This window comes from Fukomys damarensis, unplaced genomic scaffold, assembly GCF_012274545.1.
Source record: "Fukomys damarensis isolate Sample0158 unplaced genomic scaffold, DMR_v1.0_HiC HiC_scaffold_8, whole genome shotgun sequence".
NCBI classification, from domain to species: Eukaryota; Metazoa; Chordata; class Mammalia; order Rodentia; family Bathyergidae; genus Fukomys; species Fukomys damarensis.
The window spans coordinates 4,224,755-4,236,023 of NW_022900920.1; the positions used below are offsets into that span (position 1 = coordinate 4,224,755).

The window sequence follows — 11,269 nt, forward strand, 5'->3', positions numbered from 1 at the left end:
GAAGGAAAGAGGGAGGGAGAGGGAGGGAGAGAGAGAGAGAGAGAGAGAGATCTAAACATAGGGCTTCAAATAAGACTAAAAATGGAGCTAATGGATGTTCACCTGGTTGTTTTTGGTACAGGGGATTGAACTTGGGACCTTGCACTTGCAAGGCAGGCAGCAAAACCACTGAGCTAAATCCCCATCCCTACCTGTTTTTTTCTAAAAATTACTTCTTAAAAGTTAATTTTGTTGGTATATTTCAGGTATAAAATATGACATTCATCATTGCAAATGTGCATCTTTACATATCTTGGTTCTTATTTTTTCCCCATTCCACTGCTCTCACTTCAACCCCTCCATGCCTGTCTATCTACAAAGACTCTGCTTCCATTTTTCCTTTTCTCATATTAATTCCATTTCCTTCTTTCCTTTCCCCCATTCCTCCTACTCCCTTCCCCTGTGGACCTTTTCTTCCTCTTTCACACTGTTACGCCTTTTGATCCTGATTTACACATTCAGTTGCTCACAGAAGATCTAACACTTACATTTTAAATTCTGGAAATTGCTGGTATTTCTGGAATTCTGCTTCCCACTCCTCTTGGCTTGTAGGTGGCTTCATCTCCTTTATTAAATGCCAGTCTACCATAGAGAGGCCAGACTCCGTCAACCTTAGGAGGTAATTTTTTGAGTGTATGATGCTAAATTAGTAATACGTGGTTTCCAGCAACAAGTAGATCTTAACCCCAATAAAAGTAAACATATAATTTCACTGTTTCCGCTTTTGATACTTTTACTCCTTAGAAGTTTGTGAGAAGCAGAGGCTGAGAAGTACAGATTTCTTTGCCCTCTTCCTTGCTCGACTTTTTCATTCAGCTTTCCCCACCAGCATTATTTGACAGGCAAAACCACCCTAAGTGTGTCCTAAATGAATAACCAGCTTTTTCTGCTTTTGTTTTTTGTGGTAGGGGTTGCATATGCCCCACCACTGAACTATACCCCCAGCACCTAACATTCTTTTTTAAAACTGTAATTATCAACACTTAATTTTACAAATTAGTGGGTTTGACTACAACACATGTATACACACATACTGTGGTTTGTGTCTGCTTTCCCTTCTCCCTGAGCTCTCTCTCTCTCTTCTCAGATAATCACTGTTCTTTACACAGGGAAAACATTTCTTACAGGTATACAGGTTTAGGTTCTCTGTGGATTTAAAGATAGTGATATTCCAATTTGTTGCTGTCATGTAGTTTCCTAAAACAGGACATATGGCACTTATGGTATATTGAAACAGGGGAATAAGAAAATATGGGAAACAGGCACTTCAGGAAAACCAGAAAATTGATCTAGAGGTTCACAACCTCTGTGGTGCACTACCAGGAGGGCCCCAGCAAGAATTTGCCATTTTCAGTGGAAAACAAGTGGCGGTTACTGGCTATGATGACCTTGAATCTTAGATCTGGATTTGTGGTACCTTTCTTTATAGTGAGACAGTAATTGTTTAAGAAGTAAGGATGTTCTAATTTATCCCCTTTCACAGATATGAAGAATATCTCAAGAGGTATAATCTCTTTGGAAGTACATCAAACTGTTGAATTCACATGGCATGCTAGGTATGTCTGTAAATAAACTGATGACAAAACAACAACACCAACCAAAAAAAAAAAAAACCAGAAAAGTAAAAGCAATCAAAAATGTCCCTAGCCTAAAAGCTAAGTTTAGGCCTTAGGCATAAATGTACAAGATAAACCTGGAATACCTCATGATACCAGCAAGCAAGGAAACAATCAAAATTAACTAGGGTCCTGTCAAAAAGATAAAGGAGCTAATTTCAAGAAACTCCTACTGACTAAAGATGGGACAGTTTAAGCAAATCATTTACATCATCACCACCATGCACTAAAACATATCAAATGTGTTTAAATCTATGAGCTTAGAATAATATTTAAAAACTCAAATACTTTGTTGCCTTTGGAAGATATTAGGAACTAATGTATTACTTTGAAAATTGGTAATAAAGGGAAAGAATCAAGTATTTGTCTTGCTTTTTCTGTAAAAAAATTATATCTTAGAATAACCAAATTGCTGATGAGGAAGTTTCTCTTTCAAACTGATAAATAAATATTTTAATAAATATTTTAATTTTGTAACTCTAGGCAATAATAATCAATAGCTGCTGAAGTTTCTTAAGAAACACTACATATTTGGGAATGTTCTAATCACCTATTAAGTGTTTTGCTCCTATATTCTTAATCTGAATCTGATTTAAGAATCACTTATTTACAGGGCATATAGAGGAGAATGAGACATGTTAAATCAGCAATATAAACAGCAAAATCCAGGATGTGTGCTGCTATAGAAAAATGACTTGATGTCAACAACAACAACAACAACAACAACACCACAGAATTGCAAAGAGGAAAACTGAAGGTTCAATGGAATAGATTGCAAGATACAGAAATAACTCCAGATGCACTCATCTTTGACAAAAGAGGCAACCATCCTCACTGGAGGAAAGATATCCTCTTTAATAAATTGTGTTGGAAAAACTGGATTTCAACCTGCAAAAGATTAAAAGTAGATCCTTATTCACCATGAACTAAACTAAAATCCAAGTGGATTAAATATTACAACAGAAACTCTAAACTTGCAGGAAGATAAGTTAGATGGAACTCTCAAAGACACTGGCATTGGAAAAGACTTTATGAACAAATCCTTAATAGCATGGGAACTAGCACAAAGAATCAACAACTGGGATCTCATTGTATTAAAAAGCTTCTGCACTGCAAAAGAAACCACCAACAAAGCTAAGAGACAACCTACAATGTGGGAAAAATATTTTACCAGCTATTCCTCAAAGGACTACTATCTAGAATATATAAAGAACTCAAAAAACCAAGCCCCTGCCAAATATAAAGACCTGATTAAAAAATGGGCATCTGAAATGAACAGACATTTCTCAGGCAAAAAAGTAACAGCAGCAAATAAATATGTGAAAAAATGTTCTACATCACTGGTCATTTGAGAGATGCAGATGAAAACAACACTGAGATTCCACCTCACCCCACAAAGAATGGCTGCTATCAAGAAATCAAACAATAACAATATTGGAGGGGCTGTGGGGGAGAAAGGAACCTTTCTCCATTGTTGGTGGGTGTGCAGACTGGTACAACCACTGTGGAAATCAATATGGAGATACCTCAAAGAACAAGGATTAGAGGTTCCATTTGACCCAGCTATCCCTCTGGTGGGTGTCTTTCCAAAAGAATTAAAAGAATCATACCACAGCAATATATGCACACCCATGCTTACAATGGCACAGTTTATAATAGCTACATCTTGGAAACAACCCATTTGCCCATCAGTAGGAGAATGGATAAAGAAGATATTTTTTTGCCAACCTATGGGCCTCCCTTTTAGCTGTGCCGTTTCCAGCGGGCCCCACTGATTGGCTCCGACACAGTGCCAGGAGGGTAGCCGCGGGTGTCGCTGAACACTGTCACACCGCACCCCCCTCACTCCCTTGTATTAGATCCCCTGATTGAGCCAGTCCTAAAATGCACTCTGCAGAGGCATGGTGGGCTATAAAGGGTGGTGACTGATCCTATTATGTTCCTGATTGTATCGATAGGGATAAAGGATAGGGATTGATTTGATGAGTTGTTTTCTCAATTATGAAAATGAGAATGGGATGCAATGATATCAGGAAGATTTAATGACCCAGAGATTGAATCAAGGGCAATCCAACAGCAAAAATAAAGATGAGAAAACACGCAATCCACAAAGACAGACTTCCAGTTCACCAATGGCAAACAGTAGGGCAAAGGAGGATGAAATATCAGATAGTGAACCTCCAGGACACTCAGAACTCACAGCACAGGAAGTAAAAAAACTGATCAATCAAGCTCTAGAAAAATTCAAAACAGAAATTATTTCCCAGATAACCATAGAGATGGTGAGCAAAATGAAAGACATGATTCGAGACTCCAGAACAGAAACTGACCAAAAAATAGATGAGCTTAGGAACATAATAGAAGCCATGAAGGCCCAGCATAAGAAAGAAATGGAAACAATGAACACCCAACATAGGAAAAAAATGGAATCTATTAAACAGATTCAAACAGATATCCAGGAGATTATTGAAAGTGTATGCAAAAGAATAAAAGATTGCGAAGATAGAATCTCAGATATAGAAGATAGGATAGCCATGACCATGAAAAGAGAGGTCTCTTAAAAACAGTAAGGGAGCATGAGAAATCGATCCAACTACTCCTAGATGATGCAAAGAATAACATAAGACTGATAGGAATCCATGAAGTACCAGGAGAAAATGCAAATGACTTAAAAAAGCTGTTCAAAGAATTAATGACAGAAAACTTCCCAAACAAGAGGGGAAGAATTAGACATACAGATAAGCGAGGCATGTAGGACACCAACTAGTCACGATAAAAGAAAAAAATCTACACCTAGACATATAATAATCAAGATCCCAGGAACCCAACAGAAGAAAAAAATACTACAAGCACTAAGGGGGGAAAAAAAAAATCACATGCAAAGGAAAGCCCATCAGAATCACAGCAGACTTTTCAACACAAACCCTCAGGTCAAGGAGAGCCTGGAGTGAAGTATTTCAAGTCCTAAAAGAAAACAACCTACAACCAAGACTGATGTACCTTGCAAAACTCTCTTTCAAAATGGATGGAGAAATAAGATACTTCCATGATAAAGAACACCTGAGAAACTTCATGAATATCAAACCAGCATGACAAGGAATTCTAAACAATATCCTAGAGAAAGACAATGAAGGTCACAACACCATGAGGCCCAACAGAGCAAATCAAATAGGCAAGCCAAGAAACTAAAAGGAGAGGGGGAAAAATTAAAAAGAGTCAACAAAAGGACAATAACATGACAATAATAAGTCAGTACATATCAGTTATAACCATCAATGTCAATGGCCTCAATTCACCAATCAAGAGAAATAGACTGGCAGAATGAATTAAGAAACAAAATCCAACAATGTTGTATACAAGAAACACACCTAGTGCAAAAAGAAGCCCAGAGACTGAAAGTGAAAGGATGGAAAACAATTCTCCACGTGACAGGAGCCCAGAAAAAAAGCAGGGGTAGAAATCTTATTCACAGACAAAGCAAATTTCAAACCAAAACTGATTAAGAGAGACAAAGAAGGCCACTACATCCTTGTAAAGGGAACAATCCAAGAGGAAGAAATGATAATCATAAACATATATGCACCAAATACAAATGCCCCCAACTATATAAAACAAATACTAAGTAACATGAAAAACCAAATAAGCACTAATACAATTGCAGTGGGGGATCTGAATACCCCACTATCACCAATAGACAGGTCATCTAGCCAAAAAATCAACAATGAAATACTAGAACTGAACCAAGCTTTTGAACGCATGGACTTATTAGACATCTATAGAGTGTTACCCCACAAAATCAGAATATACATTCTTTTCAGCTGCACATGGGTCATTCTCCAAGATAGATCACATACTAGCTCACAAAACAGGTTTGAATAAATGCAAAAGAACTGAAGTTATTCCCTGTATATTATCAGATCACAGTGCAATAAAGCTGGACATGTATAGCATAAGAAACCGTAGGAACTTCACAAACACATGGAAATTGAACAACACTCTCCTGAACAATCAATGGATCACAAAGAAAATCAAAGAAGAAATCAGACAGTTTTTACAAATAAACTAAAATGCCAATACAACATACAGGAATCTATGGGACACAATGAAAGTAGTTCTATGTGGAAAATTCATAGCACTGAATGCCCACATTAGGAAAACAGAGCAAGCTCAAATAAACAACCTAACAATGACTCTTAGACTCCTAGAAAAACAAGAGCAAGAAAAACCCAAAGCTTGAACAAGAGAGGAAATTATAAAGATTAGAGCCGAAATCAATGCAATGGAAACAAAACAATACAAAAAATAAATGAATCGAAGAGTTGGTTTTTTGAAAGAATAAATAAAATTGATAAACCCTTAGCAAACCTTATCAAAAAAAGGAAAGAAAAGGCTCAGATTAATGCAATCAGGAATGAAAAAGGCAAAGTCACAACAGATCCCACAGAAATCCAGAGGATCATTAATACATACTATGAGAACCTGTACTCTAATAAAATGGAAACCACAGAAGAAATGGACAGATTTCTAGATACTTATGAATTACCAAAGTTGAACAAAGACAAAAACATTTTAAACACCCCAATCACAATCAGTGAAATTGAAAATATAATTAAAAACTTACCAACAAAGAAAAGCCCAGGTCCTGATGGATTCACTGCTGAATTTTACAAGACATTTAGAGAAGATCTACTTCCATTACTCTTCAGACTTTTCATTGAAATTGAAAGAGAAGCAATACTTCCAAATTCATTCTTGGAAGCAAGTATCACTTTGATTCCCAAACCTGGGAAAGACTTAACTAAAAAAGAGAACTACAGGCCAATCTCCTTAATGAATATAGATGCAAAAATTCTCAATAAGATACTAGCAAACAGAATACAGAGGATCATCAAGAAGATCATACATCCTGACCAAGTTGGATTTATTCCAGGGATGCAAGGATGGTTCAATATATGTAAATCAATTACTGTAATACACTATATTAACAAAGGACAAGAACCACATGATCCTCTCGATAGATGCAGAAAAAGCATTTGACAAAATTCAACACCCATTCATGATAAAAACTCTGCAAAAATTGGAATAGATGGTCTATGTCTCAATTTAATAAAGGATATCTATGAAAAACCAACAGCCAACATCATATTAAATGGCCAAAAACTGAAAACCTTCATGTTAAAAATCAGGAACAAGACAAGGATGCCCACTATCACCACTCCTCTTCGATAACAGTTCTGGAAACATTAGCCATAGCAAGTAGACAAGAGAAAGAAATTAAAGCAATAAAGACAGGAAAGGAAGAAGTTATACTGTCATTATTTGCTGATATGATACTCTACATTGAAGACCCAAAAAACTCCACTAAAAGACTTCTCGACTTAATTGACACCTTTAGCAGAGTAGCTGGATACAAGGTCAACACCCAAAAATCAACAGCCTTCTTGTACACAAATAACAGACTCACTGAGAAAGAAATCAGGGAAACAATTCCTTTCACAATAGCACCCAAAAAAATGAAGTATCTGGGAATCAATCTAACAAAAGAAGCAAAAGACCTCTACACTGAAAACTACAGCACTCTCAAAAAAGAGATCAAGGAGGATATAAGAAAATGGAAAGATGTCCCCTGCTCCTGGGTACGAAGAATCAACATAGTGAAAATGGCCATACTACCAAAACTGCTATACAGATTCAATGCAATACTAATTGAAATCACAACACTATATTTCACAGAACTAGAAAGAAGAATCCAAAAATTCATTTGGAACTAGAAGAGACCTAGAATAGCAAAAGCCATCCTTGGCAACAGACACATGGCAGCGGGTATAACAATTCCCAATTTGAAACTATACTTACAAAGCCACTGTGATAAAAACAGCATAGTAATATAAAAACAAAAACACTAAACTTGCTGGAAGATAAGTTAGGCAGAACTCTGGAAGACATTGGCATAGGAAAAGACTTTATGAACAAATCATCAGTAGCATGGGAACTAGCAGAAAGAATCAACAACTGGGATCTCATCTTATTAAAAAACTTCTGCATTGCAAAAGAAACCTCAAGAGAACTAAGAGACAACCTACAATGTGGGAAAAACTTTTTACCAGCTGCTCCTCAGACAAAGGACTATTATTTAAAATATATAAAGAACTCAAAACAACCAGCCCCCCCAAATATAAAGACTCAATTCTAAAATGGGCATCTGAAATGAACAGCCATTTCTCAGACAAAGAAATAAAAGCAGCAAGTAAATATATGAAAAAATGCTCCACATCACTGGTTATTCCAGAGATGCAGATGAAAACAACACTGAGATTTCACCTCACCCAACAAAGAATGGCTGCTATCAAGAAATCACACAATAACAAATGTTGGTGTGGTTGTGGGGAGAAAGGAACCTTTCTCCATTGTTGGTGGGAGTGCAGACTGGTGCAACCACTATGGAAGTCAATATGGAGATACCTCAGAGAACTAGGATTAGAGGTTCCATTTGACCCAGCCATCCCTATGTTGGGTATCTTTCCAAAAGAATTAAAAGAATCATACTACAGTGATATATGCTCACCCATGTTTATAGCGGCACAGTGTGTAATAGCTAAAACTTGGAAACAGCCCAACTGTCCATCAGTTGGAAACTGGATAAAGATGTGGTTTTTCTATAAAATGTAATACTACTCAGCCATAAAGAATGAGAAAGTAGATTTATTCATAGGTAAATGGGTACATTTTGAGGATATACTCCTAAGTGAAATAAATAAGTCACACATATGCAAATACCGAATAGTTTCTCTAGTGTGAAAAACTACAAGAGTACTCAAGATCCTAATGGGACAATTAGCAAATAGGAAGAAAAGAACCAAAGGTGTAGGGACAGTGAGAAGGATAGGGAAAGGGGAATAAGGGAAAAGGAAAAAAATATGAGAAAAGGGACAAGGGGAAAAAATGAGAACCAATACCTGGCATGTAAAGGTACAAGATCCCAGTAATGAATTAACTGTACTGCCTACCTAGAATGTACCAATAAATTAAATTTAAATAAATAAAAAAAGATATTTTTCTATAAAATGGAATACTACTCAGCTATAAAGAATGAGAAATGAGTCATTTATAAGAAAATGGATGCATATTGAGGACACATTCTTAAGTGAAATAAATAACACTCACATGTGTAAATACCGAAGTTTCTCTGGTGTGAAAAACTGAAAGTGTAAATAAGATCCAAATTGTATAAATGATAATGTGAAATAGGAAGAAAAGGGCTAAAGGTGTAGGGGAAGTGGGAAGGGTAGGGGAAAGGAAATAAGTGACAAGGAAAAAATGGAAACAAAGTCTTCATAAATAGGAGAGGGTGCAGGGGGTGAAGGGAAGGCAGGGGTATGGGGAAAAATGAGAACCAAGATCTGATATGTAAAGGTACAAGATCCTAATGATGAATGTAACTGTACTATATACTTAAAACGTACCAATAAACTCAATGAAAAAGAAAAAAAAATTGCAAAGGGGGAGGAAAGGAGTGCTTGACTCTATAAAGTCTGTTCAGAAACTTAAAATTTTAGACACGAATCAACAGTGATAGATGGAACTGTGAATATATTGGGATTAATTCAAAGAAACCGTGAAAAAAGTTCAAATAAAATTGAGATGGGGGAGTAAACTAAGAAAGGGAATTCACTGAAGAGGGAAACACAAACAATTCAAAGCTGCTGGTTAAGACTTACACCATCTTTATAAGAGGCTCCTAGTTATAACATACTAACCTGTTTTATGGCAGGGAAAGCCATCAGATACAGTCCCTCATTAAAGCCTTGGTTTCTCCATCTGTAAAATGAGAGAGCTACACTAGATGATCCTTAAGGTCCCTTTCCCCTCAAGCATCCTGTGCTTCTAATGATCCAAATACCTGACTCATTACATGCAAATTACTCACCTAGTTACTCCACCAAGAATAACCGCTCCAGCCACTGTTCCACTGCAGACCAGGAGCCATCGGCCCACTACTCGGTCAGCAGCCTTTGTGGGAAGGGACACTGTACCCTTTTGAGACTGCAAAGCCACTTCAGTGATGGTGCTGTATTGCCCTGGCCTCAGAGGGCGCCTGATGCCATAGCTGCAACCACACTAAGGATCAAAACAGACAATTACAACTGAAGAAATAGGAAAAGGCTGCCACCCACACTCAATGGCTGCATCTCCACAGCTACTGCTTTGATAAATCATCTCATTTGGGCTACTGCATCCACCTTCCAAAATGGTTCCTGCCTCAAGTCGTGCCTCATGCCAATTCGTCCACATACATCAATTTTCTGTTCTATACACACTTTCCCAGATTTCACTCCACACACAGACATTGCTAACTTTCTTTCTTTTCTAGGTATTTTAAACTTAATTTCTCTCTGGAGTACTTCTTGTTCCCTGATTGATAATACTATAGACCTTACTGACTACACTTCCTCCAGGAGTATCCCAAACTCTGCAGTCTGCAACAGATCACTCACAGTCCATAGCACTACTCCATCACAGTTCTTAAAACACTGATTTGCCTCTCACTAATCTAGGAGACCTGGATGGCAGGGTCTGATCAGTCTTAACTCTTATCTTCCTGCTATCTTTGTTTCTAACATAGTGCATAACATACATAACCAAACCTTAATAATTAATAAATGCACTGTAACTTCCAAGGAGGAAACTCTGTAGTATTTATCTTTCTCTTTCAATTTCCTAACATATAATAATTTCCCAACAATTGTTAGTTAAGTGAATACGTGCCCTCTTCTGGCTATATCTGTAAAACAATTAAATTCAGTTTCTTACTTCTCAGTAACTTTAGACAATTTAAATTAGGTCTCTATTGTTTTTTTCCTTGCGAGTGTCTCACTATGTAGTTCAGGTTGGCCCCCATCTCGTGGTGATCCTCCTGCCTCACCCTCCCAAGTGCTGGGATTACAGGTGTGCACCACTATGGCCGGCCTCAATTTCTTTTTCTGTACAATGGGTTTTTAGAGAAGTTCCTGATTACATGGGGGCTTTTAGCAAGAATCAAATATGCAGTTGAAAAATTCTGAACGTTTACCTTGCCCTAAAGTTTCGATGCATATTATTTAATTCTCATAATTTTACTAAGTAGGTACTGCTATCCCCATTTTACAGATAAAGCAACTGTGGCGCAGAAAGGTTAAATAATGTGGCCAACGACACAAAGCTAGCCACAAGCGATCTGAATCTAAACGAGAGTCGCTCAGGACACACGGAAACGAAATGTAAGGCCCTTAAGTAGCAGGAGGAGGAGCTCTCCAAGATCTTTATCCTGGCCCTTTGGCCCCATCCTCCTCCGTGATGGGAGTCCGTAGCAGTTAAGTACCTGTGCTTTGGGAGCCTCTCTAGGAACCAGGAGCCGTACACACCGGCTCCCCATCAAGGCCTTCAACGAAGGAAGGAGTAACCGCTGCATACTGAGAAAACACACTGCTGCTACCTAGAAGTCCCACTGCTCTGGCGTCCCCTCTCTCCTCTACCCAAAGAAGAACTTCCGGGCCTCCTGGGCGGGAAGCTGGCGATTGCGCTTGCGCGGGGTCGCGGGAGCGCGGGCGTCTGGGACGCTCAGGTCGCGCGCCGCC

The 11,269-nt window shown here is 37.9% G+C and overlaps 1 protein-coding gene across 2 annotated transcripts in view; it reads right to left on the bottom strand.

The window, feature by feature from the left end:
* LOC104872305 (cytochrome c oxidase assembly protein COX15 homolog) overlaps positions 1–11,207 on the bottom strand; it is a 24,361-nt gene extending 13,154 nt beyond the window's left edge. For both annotated transcript variants that reach the window (XM_010638528.3, XM_010638527.3), the window contains exons 1-3: positions 11,014–11,207; positions 9,583–9,773; positions 528–650 (exon numbers count right to left, since the gene is read on the bottom strand). In XM_010638528.3, the coding sequence (XP_010636830.1) occupies positions 528–650; positions 9,583–9,773; positions 11,014–11,103 (404 nt within the window). In that variant the 5' untranslated portion in view covers positions 11,104–11,207. The remainder of the gene's footprint in view (positions 1–527; positions 651–9,582; positions 9,774–11,013) is intronic.
* Between the last annotated feature and the right edge of the window lie 62 nt (positions 11,208–11,269).